The 21,211-nt window shown below is 39.1% G+C and overlaps 2 protein-coding genes across 2 annotated transcripts in view; one reads left to right on the top strand and one right to left on the bottom strand.

The window, feature by feature from the left end:
• Nucleotides 1–5,495: 5,495 nt before the first annotated feature.
• Nucleotides 5,496–11,658, bottom strand: LOC140156082 (NXPE family member 1-like). The gene is made up of 4 exons (XM_072179198.1): nucleotides 11,363–11,658; nucleotides 8,180–8,913; nucleotides 7,849–7,901; nucleotides 5,496–7,349 (listed from the first exon to the last, which is right to left on the bottom strand). The coding sequence occupies exons 1-4, from the start codon at nucleotides 11,570–11,572 to the stop codon at nucleotides 6,553–6,555; spliced, it is 1,794 nt and encodes a 597-aa protein (XP_072035299.1). The 5' UTR covers nucleotides 11,573–11,658; the 3' UTR covers nucleotides 5,496–6,552.
• A 1,405-nt stretch (nucleotides 11,659–13,063) lies between these two features.
• Nucleotides 13,064–21,211, top strand: part of LOC140156081 (S-formylglutathione hydrolase-like) — a 29,129-nt gene continuing 20,981 nt past the window's right edge. Inside the window, exon 1 of the mRNA XM_072179197.1 lies at nucleotides 13,064–13,175. Within this exon, the coding sequence (XP_072035298.1) occupies nucleotides 13,100–13,175 (76 nt within the window). The 5' untranslated portion in view covers nucleotides 13,064–13,099. The remainder of the gene's footprint in view (nucleotides 13,176–21,211) is intronic.

Below are 21,211 nucleotides of genomic sequence, written 5' to 3'. Positions count from 1 at the left end.
TATTTGTCCTTTGTCTTACACTAGTTTTCTTTTGTGTGTTACCTTTGATTTGGACCCCGTTCTTTCCCGCAATCAGGGGCGCGATATATCATTGCCCATGTTAAAGGAACACGGATTACGAGGTGACAGCAATTGTCACTTCATCCGTGTTCCGGCTGCAAACTATTGTTTTATTTGGTTAGATGGTTTTTCCAGTTAAAGTGTTTTTCTTCGCTGATTATTATAATCTATAGGTGGTATAAAATGAGATATGGGGAATGTAGAATTTTCACCCCTTGGCAAATTCAAGATTTCCAAGGTCAAAGTTATACAGGGGTCAAAATTCAAAATTGCGCTTTAAAAAAAATAACATACCAAAATATTCCTCTAATCCTAAGGATTCAGAAAAAGTATAGTTTGACCCACCTCTGACTTATCGTTTTGGAGTTAAAAGCCAAAAGGTCAACGGTTAACTTTGAAGAGGACAGGGGCTGAAAGAGATAATTTTGATGAAAATGGTCTCAAATTGTTGGCACTGTTAACTCAATCGAATATAATAGTTATAACTGCAATAACTCGTTACCTAGGTAACCATTAACAGAAGTACCGGTAGGTCAACATTAGTAGGACCCAATTGACAATGTGTTACCCAGGCAGCCAGTCATTCTAGGTGGTTCAAACTATTATTTATTCGAGTTGTTGTGCAGAAAGACCAATTTGAGACCATTTTCATCAAAATTGGAGCATTTATCAATTTTGACCCTTGTGGAGTCCTCTATTAACATTCGTTAATATATCGTAGATATGTGAAAATAAATATTTTCTGAATTCTTATGACGAGAGGAATAATTTGACATATATTTTGACCCCTGTATAACTTTGACCTTGGATGTCTCGAATTGCCCAGGTGTGAAAGTTTTACACCTCTCGGAATCTGATTTTGTACCACCCGTATAGAACAATAATCCAGAAACAAAAACACTTTAATTGGTAAAACCAACCTACCTTGGTCTGCACCGGACTATGTTGGTTACAAATTTTAACCCGTCTTCCAACAGTGTATATCTGATAATTAAATTCAGCATGTTCAGAGGGGGCAAAAGGGCAATTTATTTTGGGGGGGGAACAGTTTACTATATAAGGAACATAAAAATGGTCAATTGATCATGTAAAAGTTGGCTCGACCTATCTCAGTTGATAGCTAAAATTTTATATCCAAAATCAATTTTGCTAACACCGAGAGACTATATAAATAATGTCAAAAACGGTTTTATTATGCTCATCCAACGACCTAGCTACGAGCATGTCTAGTGGTACATTGCTTACGTCTACTGTAGATCCGTGTATTGATGAAGTAGTGCATTGCTCACATTAATTACGTCTACTGTAGATCCGTGTATTGATGAAGTAGTGCATTGCTCACATTAATTACGTCTACTGTAGATCCGTGTATTGATGAAGTAGTGCATTGCTCACATTAATTACGTCTACTTTAGATCCGTGTATTGATGAAGTAGTGCATTGCTCACATTAATTACGTCTACTGTAGATCCGTGTATTGATGAAGTAGTGCATTGCTCACATTAATTACGTCTACTGTAGATCCGTGTATTGATGAAGTAGTGCATATGCATTGCTCACATTAATTACGTCTACTGTAGATCCGTGTATTGATGAAGTATAGTGCATTGCTCACATTAATTACGTCTACTGTAGATCCGATGAAGTAGTGCATTGCTCACATTAATTACGTCTACTGTAGATCCGTGTATTGATGAAGTAGTGCATTGCTCACATTAATTACGTCTACTGTAGATCCGTGTATTGATGAAGTAGTGCATATGCATTGCTCACATTAATTACGTCTACTGTAGATCCGTGTATTGATGAAGTATAGTGCATTGCTCACATTAATTACGTCTACTGTAGATCCGATGAAGTAGTGCATTGCTCACATTAATTACGTCTACTGTAGATCCGTGTATTGATGAAGTAGTGCATTGCTCACATTAATTACGTCTACTGTAGATCCGTGTATTGATGAAGTAGTGCATTGCTCACATTAATTACGTCTACTGTAGATCCGTGTATTGATGAAGTAGTGCATTGCTCACATTATTACGTCTACTGTTGATCCGTGTATTGATGAAGTAGTGCATTGCTCACATTATTTATCATGTTTATTGTAGATATGAGTTGATGAATTCATGATATATGTTATTTGGGATTAAAAATAAACTTGTTAATTAACAATTGACTACTACTAATAAAAAAGGAAAATAAAATGCAGTAGACAAATTTCTTGTCAGGGGATCTCGTACCTTACACTATGAACTCAGTATTGTGCTTGTGTAAGGATAATCTATTGTAACGATCTACTTTAATTATATTGATCCAAAACAAGATAGAAAAAAACCCCAAAAAAACCCAAGAATATTGTATCACTATATATATCCCAGCAAACACAAAACCCCTTACAGAAAAAGTTTAAATGTCGGGTTATATAAAGGGTATAGGCCTAAAAACGTTTTTATTAAAATCACATTAAACAATATTTTTGAAAACTTGATGCAAAACATTCCAAAAGTGTTGATAAAATATTGCGCAAAAATGTTTGCCCAAAATATTTTACAATAATGTTTTATAGCGTTTTCAAGACGTTTATATAACCCGATAACGTTATTAAATAAACGTTTTAAGAATATTTTTGTGTTTGCTGGGATGATGTACAGCGATTCGTGTTGGGGTGCGTCGACACACACATTATGATAATTTTTAACATGCATTTTATGTGAGCAATCTTCAGAAGACAGTTGTTAAGCCGGGGTGCTGAAGAAAGTGAGCAAAAAAAGTCACATATTTAACAAAACTGTGGCTTAATTAGAAATACAAATAAGCGGTTTCAATAAATCAAGAAATTATAAAATGCTTCAACTACTTCCTATTGTCGTTTGTTTCTAATATTCAGGACAAAAGGTGTGGTAACATTTCCATATAATTGCGCACGTTGGTGTGGAGTGCGTCGGTATCTACCCGGGTATCTACCTGCAAACGAGGACACACATGAGATAACAGTGGACACCCTTTAACCGAGGCGGGACGTCCTCGGTCTGTTTCTCCCACCTGAAACAACGTAAAATGCATAATACAAGTTAAATAGTCAACTTTATTGGGGTCCTTGGCAACGTGTCGTGTACATGGTGTATATAACGTCCTTGTTTATGTCCGTGTTATACAGGTCCTTAGTTGGAGATTTTAAGGTCCTCGTTTCAACAGGTTGTGTTTTTAACATCTGAGAAGGGCGCATATATATGTCACCTTTCTTGTATACCGCTGATGTTCACGTTTTTTAGGAATGTTTCAATCTCGATATGAATTTAATGTAGTTTGTTTTTAACGCTTTCATGTCCTTTATATAACCGACTTTTAATGTTATTAAAATGTTTTTACCAAAACCAAACCCCAAAATATGATCTTTTTAAAACGTTTTCAAAACGGGTTGTGTTTGCAGGGTAGGAAACAACACCAGCAAGAATTTGACCGTAATTTTACCAGACAACTAATAGTTGCCAGCATTCTGACGACATTACAAGTATTTTACCGTATAATTAGCATATTTACGGTATATTGACGTAAAAGTACGATAGAATGCCCATAATCCTGTTAAAAATACACCCATCATTCTACCCTTAAAATTACAGTTACACTGTACATCATACGAAATAGCATTACGGCCGCCTATTTACTATTGAAAAACAATTGGGAGATGCAACACTTTATTCATAAAAAAACAAAACAAATACAGTCTAACGGTACTAACAGTAACATATCTATTTTCAGTGAAATAGTAATTCAATTTTACGGTAAATAACCGTACAGTTTATGGGAAAGTGCCGTAAAATAACGGTTATAATAATATTTTACACTTACAGTGAAGTCAGTTTCCCACTCAATGTGAATTAACCGACTAACCGTGGTACTATGGTTCAGGACCCCGAGATGGCGCGCTCTGCACATATTAACAGTAAATACAGGCCCATGGCCAAGATTTTTTGCAGGGGTGGGGTGCGGAATTTCCCAAATGTGGCCTTTTTCATGCAAAAAGTAAGGCCTCTTTGTCAATGTGTCTTTCTAATTTGGTCCTAAAGTGTCCTTCTTGGGAACATTTTAAAAATGTTATCCTAAAAGTGCACCTTTTACAGCTTTTTACTAGTAGTATACTGAAATATAGGCCTATTTGTTGTTGTTTTTTGTCTTTTTTTCAACTTTTCAAGAAACAAAGAGAAACACACAAGACAGTGAACAGGAAGACAATGACGAGGACAAACAAAACACCCAGATACACACACAAATCACAATCTTGAAACTGCCATGAACAGAATTCATATGACTGGCATGAGAAATTAAATATAATTCAATAAAAAGCAAGGGGACAAAATTACGAAGGGGCATCAAGATCAACGGTCCATTTCTTATAATAGAGTCTACCTATAGAAAAATCTTGGGGGTGGGGTGGCAAATTCCCCCTTCCCTCCCCCCGTAGCGCCGCCACTGCCGATCCGGCGATGTGTGACACGCGCATATGCGGCAGAAGCGGAGGTCCTAAACTTTTGAAAGGGGGACGATCCCCTCTAAAATTATAACAGAAGAATAATAAAGCAATAATTGCCTGTACATTTTCTTTTAGTATACGAAAAACGCCGTTTTGGGGCCAAGCGGTGAAAACCGCGGTGTTTTTACTTTTTTCTGTTGAGATTTTCTCAAGCACTTGATTTTTGCAGGAATCTGTTATGCTAGTTGCCTCACCACCTAAACCATTTCATAGGATTCTTATGAAAAGTAACAGATAGACTGTTTCGCAGCCAACCTGTTTTTTTTTCTTTTCTTTTTTTTTCTTTTTCCCTTTCAATCTCAATCTAAATTCGCTAATTGAAAATCCCGAATGAAAAGTCATTATTTATATATCTGGATTTTTATGCATGTTTTTTGCCCACCCTGTAGAGTGTAGGTCGGATGTTTTGGCGCAAAAGTAAGTGTAAAATTCCGGTCCCGGAGATTAGGGGGAAGTATACACATGTAGTAAGGGGCTAGGGGAAGCACTGTGCAGACACGGGAAAGTAAAATGACAAAGCTGTGTAAATAGGATGTAGAATTTAGGTTACGAGGCAAGTGAAAATCATTGCATTGAACATAAAATATATGCACTGAATAACTGGGCTGATCACAAGATTTGGATTATAAAGTAACTGATCATGCTGATAGATTCGCTTTCAAGTACACATTTTCATAATTGGAATAAATAAATTGGCTGAACAACTAGATACAAGCAGTATAATTTATCATCGAGTATTGAAAATGTTTGTTGTGAAAGAACAGTAGGCCTAGTACCTAAAATGAAGTTTACCATTTTCTACCTACATTTGGTCGACATTGTGGACCACGTTTATGAAAATTGGCTAAAATTAGATAGACTTGGATATACAGTGCCCGCCCCCGGCCCCCGCCCCAAAAAAAAAGGCATGGACAATCGGACAGATATGCCTATTCGGTACGCGACGCTGAAAAAAATTAAGGGTCCGCAATTAAAACCATGCACTCGTTTCCCCAATTCTGGGTCATGCTTCTTCCCTTACGCCTGTTCCAAATTTAATAAAATGTTGGCACATTATAAGGACTGATATTGCTATATAAAATTTAAAAAAATAAAAATAAATGTAGATATTTATATACCGCTTTATATACCGTAAACAGCCTCAAAGTGATTTACATTTATTCCGCCGTCATTAGAATATGTCAGAACCCCGTTTGCTGCCTATATACAAATGGCGCAGGATTCATCGATACAACGACTGTGACTATCCCTAACAGCTTCCCTTTGCACCTGGGTGGGGTGAGGCAAGCGAGGCAAAGCGCCTTGCCCAAGGGTGCAACACGGTGGTGGGACGCCCAAAATGCATACAAATTACGATCTAAATTTCAAATACTCAAAGATCACCACCTCTAAGATACAGCAGTGGCCCAAAATAAAAGTCTGCTAAGGGAACATTTTCAAATCGAACGTTAAATAATTAAAACCAAACCGGTATATAATTTACTAGATTTCCCGTTATCAGGCGCGTGAAAGTCAATTCCGAGTTTATCGTCCCCCGCCCGCGTCACTTTTTGGAAACCAAAAACACCCGCGTCAAATTTTCAAAAATGCCAAAATAATTCATTATTTTCAAAGTATCGGTGTTTTCACCAGTTTTAGCAATTGGAAACATATATTTTTGTTTGTAAATCATATAAATACATAACTTGGAAGCAAAACCAGGCTCTTTTCTAACTTTTCTAGTCCCTACCCATATAAAAACCTGTTTATAAATAACATGTATGAGTGTGGCTTTAAATCAACACGCATTTTAGGTCAATAATGAAATCTGATGAAATAATGAAAAATGAAAAATGAAAAAGTCACCTCACCAACCCGGGAAAAAAGGGACGATAAACTTGGAATTGACTTTCATGGGCCTTATGAACCCAGCCTACTTAGAAGTTTTTCCTATAATAGCCTACTCCTCTTCACAATGTCATTTAATGATGACACACATGAGATAAGAACATGTTAAGTTCTTGCTTGATAATTTGATATGGTAAATGTATGGTATTCTCTTTCGGATATGATAAAACCATTTCCCAAACATTCAAAAACCACGCCTCTGAACCAGAGAATATATCCTGCAGATAACTCCCTAATTCGTGAAGAATAAAATCACTGCCATATATTATTGATTCTATCGTGTCATGCTCACGGGGGTGCGACCCTTTCACTACGATAGGTACATCTGGACATTTTTCATGTAATCTTTCTACGCCCAACTTGAGAAGGAGCAAACGTTCAATGTAACTTTCTCTTGTCCATTGACTAAAATGAGCCCAGGGGCCTAATACAACGATAAAATGACAAGAGTCACTGTCCATTAAACCGTCTAAGATGTCAACTTCATATTCGACCGTGTTTATATCTACAGGTGAACCACTTATGACTTGAGGATGAAATCGAAAAGTAATATTTAAATCTAGTGCCTCGATGTATCGATCTGAATTGAATTTATCATTGTCTTGTTTTACGTACTGCACACCCATCATGGTATGAAGACCATTGACCCATTGACGAAGAGTGGAATCTCCTAGGATAAAGAGATGCTTTCCTCGAAGACACTGTCCAATCTCAGCGACCTTCAATTCTTTAACATGACAAACTAATGAATGCCACTGCTCAGATAGCCAATAACCGTCGCTGGATGACGGACTCTGTGAAGGTTGGTTACAAGGAGGCAGAAGCGGAACCACTGCGGAACCTTTTCTTCTTTTTTTACTGCCTAATTCACCTACAAAGAATAAGAAAATACACTATTATTGCACGTGTTAACCAATCATTCATAAGTCACTGCATGGATAAGGAGAAAATTCGACGACGAATAGGAAATATGCTGAAGTCGATAAAGGAGAACGAAGTAGGACGTGGAGAAGATGAGAAGGAAAATTAATGAGAAGATGATATCATTCCATAAACAACAACCCTGAACTTTGAAGCTAAGACATTCCACAATATCGTCTTTCGCAGCCAGGATCAGCTCCCCGAATTTCGCACGGGTTACAACGAGACAATATTATCAGTAAATTCGTGGTTCCGGGGAATTTCAAGTTACCTCAAATTCTCCACGAGAGCGTATACTAAACCACCGAGAGGGTTCGAACCCGCAACCTCTCGTATCATAGTCAAACGCCTTATCGACTGAGCTAACTTGACTGAAGGTATAGGCCTTAGTACTGATCTCCGAAGAGGTCCAGTATGACATGCATGCATATAACAGCGAAACAACTTACTTTTGATATAAAGTATTTTTGGTCCGTTGGTAAGTCTATTCCAATAGTTTGCCCTATAAAATAATAATAACGATAATATTTTATAATAAAAACGATGTTGTTGTTGTTGTTGACGATGATGATGATTATGATGATGATAATGATAATGATGATGATGATGATGATGATGATGATGATGATGATGATGATGATGATGATGATGATGATGAAGATGATGATGAATCATGCATGTACTATCACATGCATGATGATACATGCACATAAAAGATAAATATAGGTCTAAGTCGGGGGAATAGTCCTCAATATTATAATTATCTCGGGAAATACTTACTTTTCAAAGTAATATATTTTTTCTCCAACTAATTCCAGCGTTCTGTGTTTAGTCAAGTCTTGATTCACAATCGTGTGTGTCATTGTATCACAAGATACACCATGTTGTTTCCGACACACGAAGACTGTTTCTCCCAGAGCTTCCGGGTTGCCGTAAAGACAAACGTCCTCTCCACCTTCAGCTTCTCTGCTTACGTAACATGTGCTCCAATAATTCTCTCCATCCAGGTCATATTTGCCTAACCAATATATCCTCTTTTCAGTTCTCCAGATTTGTGTTTTAAGTAAGTCCACAGCTTTCCTTGGATGAACGAGGATGACATGTATCTGTGCCAGTCCAGGTCGAACAACGTGAAAATTTACTGTGTAAGTACCATTGTTGTGGTCAATAATTTTCCCTGCGCACGAAGCTTTTGGCGTTGAAGTCCAGTAAATAATCGCTAACCAAAAATCACCGCCAGTTCTTAGCTCCTCGTCCTTGCCATTTTTAGATTGTATTAACATAGTGACATTTCCCGCTGCTTTTATATCCTTAGAATGAGTTACAATTTTGTAGGTTGATAATGAGGCATTTGTTAAACGCCAATCAACTCCACCAGAACTTAATTGCATCATCGATTTCACCGTTAATGGACGGTGCGCATGCGTGATTATGTCATGACGTGTTTCTATTGGTTGAAAGTTTCTGGGAGAAGAGATTTTCATTTCGACCTTACTAGTTTGCCAATGTGTACTCTGCAAGTATAAAAAGAAAGAAAAACTGGTCAATTATTTATATGCATTTTTATGAATATGCTTGACGATTATTGATCTGGTCAATCATAGTACCAGCCCATGCACTTTATTTTGGCAAATTAAGTCTGGTGTGAAACGTGGACCGATCAAGGGAAATATTATAAATATTTCCTTTACCTGAAACCTACCGAAACTATAATGTGGCAATATTTCAAGCGTGAAAACGGAGTATACGCAGTGGCGTAACCAGTGGGAGGCCGGGAGCTGCCCCTCCCCAGGGCACAAAAACTGGGAAGAAGAGCAAAAAATTTTGAAAGGGGGAAGGAGAGAAAAGATGGAAGAAGAGGGAAGAGAAAGGGGAAAGGAGAGAAAAAAGAGGGAAGAAAAAAGGGGAAGGGAGAAGAGAAAAAAGGGAAAGAAAGAGGGAAGAGGAGAAAGGGGAAAGAAGAAAAGAAAAACGAGGGAATAAAAAAGGGGAAGGGAGAAGAGAAAAGGGGAAGGGGATCGAAGAGAAAAGGGAAAGAAAGAGGGAAGAGGATCTATACTACTCTCATTGTGACATTTGTACTCTGAAACACTGATTTATTTGCTTCTAATATGCCAAAAACCAGGAGCTTCAGGGGGCTCCGCCCCTTGACCCCCGCCGGGGCTTTTCCCCTGGACCGCACCAGGGGCTAATTTTTTCAAACCTGATTTTTTGGCATATTAACGTTTACACATGTCATGTCCCAGCTTACACTTTACATGCAGTCAAATTTATTGTGTTTGTAGGTCAATAATTTTGACATAATGTCAATTTACTGAAACGTCTACAAAGGCACTAACCATGATTCATTCATTACAAAATCTAAAAGAACAAACAAACAAACAAACAAACAAACAAACAAACAAACAAACAAATAAACAAAAACAACAACATCTAGATTGTTTTGTATTTTTGTAAGAAGGATAGGCGTAGGCAGACCTACTTATAACCAGAGAAGATGTAATACTTTGCATGCAAGTGATTGAACTGAAAGCGACATAAAAAGGAGTACAATTTGATATTTTCCATTGTTTAGTCAATATTGGACTATTGCCATGATTGCAGGAAGTACAATAATGTAGCGGACACTTCTTCTCATACGGAAACACACATGCTGCTGCCATACACATATCAATTTATTTTGATGCTTTCACGGATACACGCTTGCCATTTTTCAGCTTTCACCAAATAGCAAAATACCCCTGAAACAAGAAACCCTATAAAAGTATATTCAAAATGGCATCCAAACCAATGAATTGGTTATATTATTATTGTTTTACTATAAGTATAATCGGAAAATATTAAAATGGGTCATCGACAGGTCCTGTCAAATCTATAAATATAGTTTCCATGGTAAACAGCAAACGTTTCCTGTTGCAATGGTCAATAATTTAAACAAACTTGGAGCAAATAATATAGGATACAGGGTTTGTCATTTTCGTAATTACGTCCATATTTTAATTTAAAAGCAATGGATGCATCTTGACGTGGAAATAAGATGAACATTTTGTTAACCTTTTATATATTTACAAAATACAAAAACTGTGCATATAAGCAGGCCCGTAAATCCCCAAAAGTCCCCTTTTTTGACCCAAAAAGTCCCATTTGCGAGCGTAGCAAGCGAACAAATTGAGGTTTTTATTGGTCAAAAAGGCCCAAATTTGGAAAAAAGGTCCACTTTTTCAAAATCAGCCCCTCCCCAAATAAATCCTGGTTACGGGCCTGTGCAGACGACTTATTAGATTTTAACGTATTATTTATACGACCTGAACCAACAAGTGCTCACCCGATCGAAGTCAACAACCTATCAAAACGGTCAATATGAAGGATATTCTGAACATGTATGATGTATCGGTTTTGTTGGGCAAAAGACACGACACCCAAACTGTTATCTGCAAGCATTTGATATTGATTAAATTATTTGAACAAAAATAAAGCAATTTAATTGTTTTCAGAAATAAAGCTGTAATGATTTCCACATAGATGTGGGCAACCTTTTAAATCAAAATTAGCCTTTTTGATTAAAAATCTTTTCAGACCGTTTCCGACGTACCAAATCTGTATTCGCTCTAACCATGCTAACGAACATATCTTAACAACCAAAATCACATTTGCATGTTTGAATCAAATAACTTTAATTTGTAGTCAAGATTTAAAAGTATTAAGCATGATGGGTAATTTCAAGTGGCACGTGTGTGTCACAAATCTTCACTTTTCATAAAATGAGCAATAAAAGTGACTGGAGAGCAGGCCATGACTTCAAAAAGAACACTAGGCCTATGTGCATACTTCATTTTTATTTCATTTTTTAAAATTTTGTTCATATCATCTTTAGATACTCTGGTCAACGACAGATTGACCCCCTTCTAAAGAAAATGATAGCCTCATTGTTATATACGAAACATTAAATTTATTAGCACTTACCACGATACAAATGATACCAGATATAAGCAGAGAAATGAAAGTTAATACTGTAATTCGTTTCTTGATCCAGCTCCAAGAATGCCTGGACGAGGGATGTTCAGCAAACAACCGTCTTCCGCCAGTTTCCCGCGCTCTGTTTCTTCTGTATTCGGCCACTGTACGATGAACAAAATTATATCCATAATAACCAACATAACGAAATGTATTCATTTTAGCAGAGAAGAATAGAAAAATTGATTTAAGTTATGAAAACACGACATTACTTCGTCGTTGCACTGCGTCTTGTCGAGTCAGAATCAGATTCCTACATATTCAAAATAAATACATTTCGGGATAAGCCTACATTTGAATGTCAGAGTTCGGCTGAGCTGTCAGATTTCTGTTCCTCCTTCAACTTGAAAAGTGAAATGGGTTTGTCACAAAATAATACTAAGCGTGCCAGGGAAGCTGAATCACATCGCTAGAGGGGATTTGTATTTCAAAACTTTTCAACTTTTATTACCATCATGCTTTTGATCTCAGTTGCTTTGCTCTTTCAGCCCGGCTGCTTGATGCTGTGTTATTTAATGGGAGCTTGGTATCACGCCTGTTTCATATTTGGCATCGCAAATCATGTCGAATCGCACACAGGGTCTCACAGGGAAAGATGTCCAGATCATTTTTGGCTGAATTATGATCATCTTGATCAATCAATCAACCAATCAACATATCAAGCAATCTATCAAAATATCAATCAATCAATCAATCAATCAATCAATCAATCAATCAATCAATCAATCAACATTATCAAATAAAAAGGAAAGCAAATAGGACGAAAATAATTTTCTTCTGAAGGGGGAAGGGCATGAATATGTCGGTGAACAGAGTCAATTTTTATGACCCCCTCATCGCGGACTAATAACATTTCATGACCCCTCATCTCGGGCTGAAGACTTTTATGACCCCCTATCCCTTCCACCCACAGACTCAATCCATGGTTGGAACTAAGGCGCGAAGCACGCAAAAACTTTGTGTCTTTTGGGCCCCCTTTTTTGAAGTCAAATACACCCGATGACCCCTTTAAAAATTCATACCCGATGACCCTTTTTTACGTTGAGCTACCCAATGCCGGGACCCAATGATCCCCTTTTTTCCTCAAATAGAATTGTATCATCAAAATTGCCACAAAATAATGCGGAAACTTTCAACTTCTCTTATTTCAGCAAATTTTATTGTATGAAATTTGGAACAAGAAATAGCATTTTGCTCCATTTTTTTTTTCAAAATTCTATACCCGATTACCCTTTTTTGAAATTGTATGGGCCCTACCCAATGACCCCTTTTTCCAAAATATTATACCCGTGAATGACCTTCTTTCTTTTTGTAACCAATGCAATGTATTGGCCCCCTTTAAAAAAAACGTACCGTCACCCCGATCTGACAGTTAAAAACTAACATAATTTTGTGAATTTATGTAATAAAATAGGGGATTTTATTGCTTTTATTCTTGAATATTTTGTTTGAGCCTGCATCCCCGGGCCTGCATCATCCTGGTCCCATCAAGTGTGACTCCACACAGAGCGATCGATTAAAAAAAGAATCTGCGTGCACCTGCTAATCAGCATTCCTGCTGACAGACCCCAGCTGCCGCATGAATTTTAATTTTTTAATTGATTCACGCCCTCGCTTGGCGACCTTAAAAATTCAAGGTACCAAAATTGACCTTACAATCACAGCAGCTGAGTCAGCTCACAGCACATGCACCTTGTTTTCCAACATTTTGCTCGAAGTGGACACTTTATAGTGCGTTCTTGCAGCTTAAGAAGATTGTCAGGTAAACGAAATTACATTAGGTTTGGGTTTTATGCAATTTGAATTATTTACAAAATTCTTGGGAGTTGGGATGTAAGCTTACCCGGGAAGCTTACCATGTTACAAACTCATCTCCTCAGGCTCAGGCTCAGCATTGTCAGTCTCGACAGTCACCGGACATGCTAGTTCTCCACGTAAACTCCACAAAATGAAGGGGCGGCAGAAGAAGAAGGGGCGGCAAAAGCAGTGGCGGCAAAAACGAACTTTCGAAGGGGGCGGCTAAAAGAATTAGTAAATAAAGAAGGGCGGAAAAATTTGATAAAGCATAAAGATTTATGAAAAAATGTGCTGTAGGGTGCTAGCGCCTGAAACCTTTTTTTTTTTTTTTTTGCTCTTCACTTTTTCGCAAAAGAAAAAAAAAAAAATTGGGTCAACCTTTTTTTCGGGCAGTTGAGGAAGGGGCGGCAAAATTGAAATTTTCTTTAGCCCCCCCGGGGTTGGGACGGCCACGGTACGCCACTGCTAACCCTAGAACTCTGGCCATAGTATCCGTTTTTGCTTCCACTAGGGCCAGAGGCACTTACATTAAAAAATTTGTTGGAGATGCTTGAAGGATCCAGTACAAAAAATCAATGCTTGATCGAACCAATACAAATGTGTGTCAGGTCACTAATTAACATGATAAAACCCACTTGAGAACACACAATCGCCAGTCATTTCTAAAGATGCATTAAATACTCAATCGCTTTTGCAGAAATCTGAATCGCATGCATGATCAGTGTACTAAATCGCCGTCGTATTTGCCTGCTGAGCATGCGCATGAATCGCTATTTTTCAAAAGCGACACGTAGGCCTATATTGACACCCTCTGTCGGTCAACGTTCTCTAGAATTGCACACATAACTTGTGCAGTTAACGACAATGATTCAGTCTGATGTGATGATGAGTAACCTATGGGTATAAACACAGCTTTACACAATGACTAATTAAGGCACAAAAGACCGTGTTCATGTACAGTTAGGCCAAGGAAAGTTGTTTCCCGTCACCCGCCCTCACTTCATTTTCTGACGCTCACTTGAATTCATTATTGTGATTTTCCAAAAAATACTGATAAAAACTGGTTATATTTGCAAAAAAAATTATGAATATCCCTTTATTTTTTGTGGAAAAATCAAAATCTAAACATGCATTTGGCTGTCAACCTTGCAGACTCTTTTTAAAATATACTTTTGAATCTCATTTGGGCTAAACATCCATCTTCAAGTGAGTGAGCGGTGTTGGTCATATAATGAAAGGCAGAAAAATAATGAATAATGAATAATGAATATAATGAAAAAGTTACATCACTTGTTTTCAGAAGTTATGTGCCGGGAAACTCAAAATTGACTGTTAGGGGCCTTACTCAGCCAAACACGGCAGAGTAGGTCCCGGATGTTCGGTACATGTTCCTATCTCGTCAACGTTATACCTTTCCAACAAGGAAAGAGATACGAAAAGCGAACGTCTACCACTCGCCATTAAGTTTACTGGTTTCTGTGTTTTGAAATTTGTTGACGTTTTAATGATCCCCGATTTCCGGTCGATTAGGGGCTGTGCAATAATTATGAGCCCTGGGGGAGGGTAAAATTGGGGGGGGGGGAAGAAATTTTTGGCAAGCCGAAGGGAGGGGGCGGAAAGCAATTTTTAGCCAGCCAAGAAAAGAGAGCAGCGATTTTTGGCACACATTTATGAGGCGCCTTTTAAATAAAACGCTCTAAAAAGGCTTAGGAAAACAGTACGGAAACGCTTTAATTAAAACAACTGGCCGAAGAAGGAAACCTACATAAGTACCGTATGTTTTCTATACTTCTCTTGACCCAAATATATGATTTTTTATGGTGATAAGACAATCGCACATGGAATTTTAGAGGGATTTCGAGACTAAGATCTAGAAACACCCCCGAAATGCCGTTTTGGGGAATGCGTTATGTGAAAAAGGACAGTCATAAGTAAGTATACGTGCAACGCTTTTGATGCAGCCCTCGAATTAAGGATCTGAGGGGGCACGGCAACTTTTTTAGGGCAAGTTGATAATTGCCTTGGATTTTCACTGAAAAAGCAAGGCAGCACGGCAGTTTGTAATATTTCAAGAGGGCATCATGGCAACTGTTGAAAATTTGAGAAGGGCACCAAGGCAATTTCTCAAAACTGAAGAAAACACACACAAACAGTCTGATAAATGATTTTATAATGAAGGGGCAAGGCTGGGAGCCTGGGGCACCGACGGCAACTTCATTAGAGGGCACAGCAAGTGACTGCCTTGGGTAAAAGACATATTTTGAGGGCATTATGGCAGTGGGGATGGGCACCCACGGCAAAATGCCATGGTGCCTTGGGTTAATTCGAGGGCTGTTTTGATGTTTTGGGAAACTGAGGGATCTGAATAAAAAAATGGTGGAGCCTATTCTTGACTGTAATATTCCTTCAACACGCTGCCATACGGTAACAGTCTTATACGATCGACAGATAGTATCAGTTTGTGAATGAGGACATCGTATAAGTTCCTTGTACTACGGACATGCCGGACGCGATTAATTTTTGTTCATGTGTCTGTTTCATGTCTTGTTTTTTAAATTCTGCAATTTTCTGCGGCCATCATTGACAATGCCTTACAATGACTTACTGTACAAAAAAGCAAGTAATGCATCATTTTTCACCACGGCGATCCGTTTTACACAAAGGCGATTTTATTTTATGAAATCTAACTATCACTGCATGATGACTTCTGTATCAAGGATAAAGTACCGGTACCAGAACTTTTTAGACTACGTCGCCAAGTTTCTGGTGTCCAAATTTCAAAATTTTGTATTTTCCTATGGTGATTACACAGTTAAGCTATTTACTGTGGTCGCAACTTTTTGAGCTTTTTGAGTTGAACGTCGCCCTCTATAATAAGCAATGTGGTTTGTGGACATACAAAAAAATAACATCACATCCATGGCATCATGACATGCATGGCATGCATGCTAGTCCGAACAGTCCCAGAATAAAATATTAATTTCTGACATATTCGTGTTCTGGGTCTGATGATCTGTTTCCATATGAAATCTTGATGCCAAATTGGACAAAAGAAGCACATGACATGGCAGTTCCGTACTATTACGCTGACTTTCCTATTCGGCGAGGACATTTTCGACCTCCTCGTTTGTTTGCAAACAGAGAGGTAGACAAATAGTGTGTCAAAACTGTTCCGCTTGTCCAAATACTGACTCAAGTATCAAAAGGATGGTCCACAATAGAGTGATTCACGCAATATAAATAGGGGATTAAAAAACTAAAGTAGGACCATGTGCTTCCTTTGTCCAATTTGCCAACAAGATTTCGAATGGAAACAGTTCAGACCCAGAACAGGATCATGTCAGAAATTTATATTTTGTTCTGGGACTGATTATTTGGACTAATGACATGGTTCTACTTGACAGCTTAATCCCTATTCATGTTATGTGAATCATGCTATTTGTGGACCATCCTTCTGAATTCTGATACTTGAGTGTTTGGACAAGCGGAACAGTCTTTTGTCTACCTCTCTGTTTGTAAACAGACGAGGAGGTCAAAATTGTCATCCTCGTCGAATATGAAAGACAGCACAGAGTGTATTTTACCCAAACGAAAAAATCATTCCGTACTGTGCATGCACAGATCACTTACAGTGACGCAATCAACCAATCAACAGTTGGAAAATCGTTAACTCAATGACATCATCGCTGCATTTTCATTGATAAAATTCAGAATCGTTCAAAAACACAAGTTTTTAATTGCAAATATTTAATTTTTGTGTGTATGAATGTTACTGTCTATCTCAAATTAACATTGTGTATTATCGTAGCGTTGAATGCGCTGATGCTTGTGAGGCGGGTCCATTGCAAATTTGGCGGTTCTCTTGTTTTTTGTGACATTAAAAATCCATCTTTTGCATGGCCGCTGTGTGTGTGTGGGGTGTGTGTGTGGGAATGGGGTCAGCTATGCACGCGCTGTAGAGTTGGGCGACTAAGTCGCCAATAGTCGTTAGTCGCGACTATTACTGATAGTCGTGACTACGACTATTGAAAACCAAAAGTCGACTAATGCAAGTATATTTTTGAGTTAAAAATTACTTTAAAAGTGCCAGTTATTCGCACCAAAACCAACCAAATACTAACATATAAACTGCGAAAAATGTGAAAAAATGTTAGTCATTGACTTACCAATAGTAACACTAACCAACAAGTAATCATAAAGTCCATAAATCATCATTAAATTGGTGTTATTGACTTGTTGTCGAACTACTTTCCCACAAGATAAAAGCCGTCAAAAAACTCAAATTACTTAGAACTGTGTCGAACATCTCATTATGATTATAATTTATGCAGCGATAACAGGTGTAGCAGCGTCATAGCGTGCATGTACAGACCCAGGTTGGGTGTTTGTACCAACTACTGAAGGTATGAGATTATTTTAACTTTGGAAAGAAACAGCGAGAACTTCCGAGAAGTGTTTTCTAAAAGGGAAAATTTAGGAAAATATTATTAGATTAGAAGTACTTTTCACGTAATTTCAAAAAGCTATGCTTATTGTGGTAACAGAATATTTAGAAAGCAACAGGAAAATAAACAAATTAGCTGACAAACAGTCGTAATGTTGCAATGCCACCCCTGTAGTGACAAATGCAATAGTCTAGATGAGGTCAGGTGACGTAGGTCGGAGGTGAAAGTTAATCGTACAAGCACAATGCAACACGTTCATGAGCATACCATGGAAAATATGCACTGCCGTACCGGCATGTTTACAAATTTTCATGCACAGCAAAACATGGAAACGAACAAAGATCGCTATTGGAATATTGAAGCTTTGAGAAATTATATGAAGTTTCTTGTGCTGTTGCTGGAAAGTAGCAAGTAAATTTAATTGAACAGAAAAGTTAGGCCTATATTACAGCATTTTAAAGTCAAATATTTGCATCGCAAATGTGCGATACAGTGTAGCAATTTGTATAGCATTCGCAACAGTGCTGGTTTGTGTAGCAAACTGTGATGCGATGCCGGCAATCACGGGTCCTGTAATCATATAATACTAAATTGCCTCCAATCTTTCACCCGATTTTTCAGTTCAATTTTAACCACAGATAGTCGCGACTATAGTCGTAGTCGCAACTATTTGCTGCCGACTAGTCGACTAGGAAAAAAGTGATAGTCGCCCAACTCTAACGCGCTGCATGCATAAACACTAGTACTGCTGACTGAGTGTACCAATCGTAGCAGGGTGTAAAATATACAACATAGTCAATGTTTAAAATCAGAAACGTTATGGGGTAAGCATTTGAATAATTTAACAATAATTTGAACCTGACAAATAAATGAACATGGATTTTCATGAGTGATTTTTCAACATATTTGACTGTTGGATAAATATGGGTGCTGCAGCTTTGGAGCTAAGGCAATATGGCGCATTACTTTGAAGTTGGTAATGGGTAAATTACACTGTGCAGCGTAATAGTACGGCACTAGCATGCATGCATGATTGCATGTGGTCATACCACATCATCATGCACTGACTTGCTAAACTTCTTACCAACTATAAATTAAGCAAATTTCACTAAATTTTTACTTCAATACCGGTACTGAACAACTTTTTTTTTAATCTACCAGTTTATTGATCGCAAAAGCCCAAGTAAAAAATTTGACTGTGTACTTTGGATTTTTAGCAAGACTTTGTCCCTATTAACACACACTGTCAATCATACTTGTTTATCAATCCAATTTAACCGCAAGCACAAAGCAGGGAAGTACAAGATACACTAAATGTATGTCCAATGGACATTGTCCATGCACCAAATGAGAGTTTAACTTTGGCACCAGCACAAAGCACCGCAAATTCCACAGATTGTTATGTACGATGTAGTTACTGGTAATGGCACGTGCCAGGAGGATTTAAAATATAGCGAGATGTAGGCGACCAATCACAAGCCAAATCCATTTAATGATGCATTACATCATGGCCAATTTTAGTAGACCAGAAATCTGACAATCTCATCCATAGACAGCCGTGTTTTATGCATGTAAACCGCAATCCAAAGTCAGTAGCCCACTTTGGAAGCTAACAAACAGAGGGAGTATGGTGACTGAAAAGATCAGATGTGAAAATCTTTCATTTATACACAAATTAATACAAATCAGAGATTTATGCTTAAATGTAATAGCAAGAGTAGCAAGAGTATGCACTACATGTACATGTATAGGCAAGTGGAGAAGTCTACTCACCTTGCAATCCTAACTTGTGCAGTTGGTGACAGTCAGCCAGCACTCCAGCACTCATGCACAAGCCTGACACACATACCTTGTGCAGTTGGTGATAGTCAGCCAGCACTCCAGCACTCATGCACAAGCCTGACACACATACCTTGTGCAGTTGGTGATAGTCAGCCAGCACTCCAGCACTCATGCACAAGCCTGACACACATACCTTGTGCAGTTGGTGATAGTCAGCCAGCACTCCAGCACTCATGCACAAGCCTGACACACATAACTTGTGCAGTTGGTGATAGTCAGCCAGCACTCATGCACAAGCCTGACACACATACCTTGTGCAGTTGGTGACAGTCAGCCAGCACTCCAGCACTCATGCACAAGCCTGACACACATAACTTGTGCAGTTGACACCCTCAGTCAGCCAGCACTCATGCACAAGCCTGACACACATAACTTGTGCAGTTGACACCCTCAGTCAGCCAGCACTCATGCACAAGCCTGACACACATAACTTGTGCAGTTGACACCCTCAGTCAGCCAGCACTCATGCACAAGCCTGACACACATACCTTGTGCAGTTGACACCCTCAGTCAGCCAGCACTCATGCACAAGCCTGACACACATACCTTGTGCAGTTGACACCCTCAGTCAGCCAGCACTCATGCACAAGCCTGACACACATACCTTGTGCAGTTGACACCCTCAGTCAGCCAGCACTCATGCACAAGCCTGACACACATACCTTGTGCAGTTGACACCCTCAGTCAGCCAGCACTCATGCACAAGCCTGGCACACATACCTTGTGCAGTTGACACCCTCAGTCAGCCATGCAGCACTCATGCACAAGCCTGACACACATACCTTGTGCAGTTGGTGATAGTCAGCCAGCACTCCAGCACTCATGCACAAGCCTGACACACATACCTTGTGCAGTTGGTGATAGTCAGCCAGCACTCCAGCACTCATGCACAAGCCTGACACACATAACTTGTGCAGTTGGTGATAGTCAGCCAGCACTCCAGCACTCATGCACAAGCCTGACACACATACCTTGTGCAGTTGGTGATAGTCAGCCAGCACTCCAGCACTCATGCACAAGCCTGACACACATACCTTGTGCAGTTGGTGATAGTCAGCCAGCACTCCAGCACTCATGCACAAGCCTGACACACATAACTTGTGCAGTTGGTGATAGTCAGCCAGCACTCCAGCACTCATGCACAAGCCTGACACACATACCTTGTGCAGTTGGTGATAGTCAGCCAGCACTCCAGCACTCATGCACAAGCCTGACACACATAACTTGTGCAGTTGGTGATAGTCAGCCAGCACTCCAGCACTCATGCACAAGCCTGACACACATACCTTGTGCAGTTGGTGATAGTCAGCCAGCACTCCAGCACTCATGCACAAGCCTGACACACATACCTTGTGCAGTTGGTGATAGTCAGCCAGCACTCCAGCACTCATGCACAAGCCTGACACACATAACTTGTGCAGTTGGTGATAGTCAGCCAGCACTCCAGCACTCATGCACAAGCCTGACACACATAACTTGTGCAGTTGGTGATAGTCAGCCAGCACTCCAGCACTCATGCACAAGCCTGACACACATACCTTGTGCAGTTGGTGATAGTCAGCCAGCACTCCAGCACTCATGCACAAGCCTGACACACATAACTTGTGCAGTTGACACCCTCAGTCAGCCATGCAGCACTCATGCACAAGCCTGACACACATAACTTGTGCAGTTGACACCCTCAGTCAGCCAGCCCTCATGCACAAGCCTGACA

Source organism: Amphiura filiformis, chromosome 6 (assembly GCF_039555335.1).
Source record: "Amphiura filiformis chromosome 6, Afil_fr2py, whole genome shotgun sequence".
Classification (NCBI taxonomy): domain Eukaryota; kingdom Metazoa; phylum Echinodermata; class Ophiuroidea; order Amphilepidida; family Amphiuridae; genus Amphiura; species Amphiura filiformis.
This window is presented reverse-complemented; position numbering and strand designations above follow the sequence as displayed.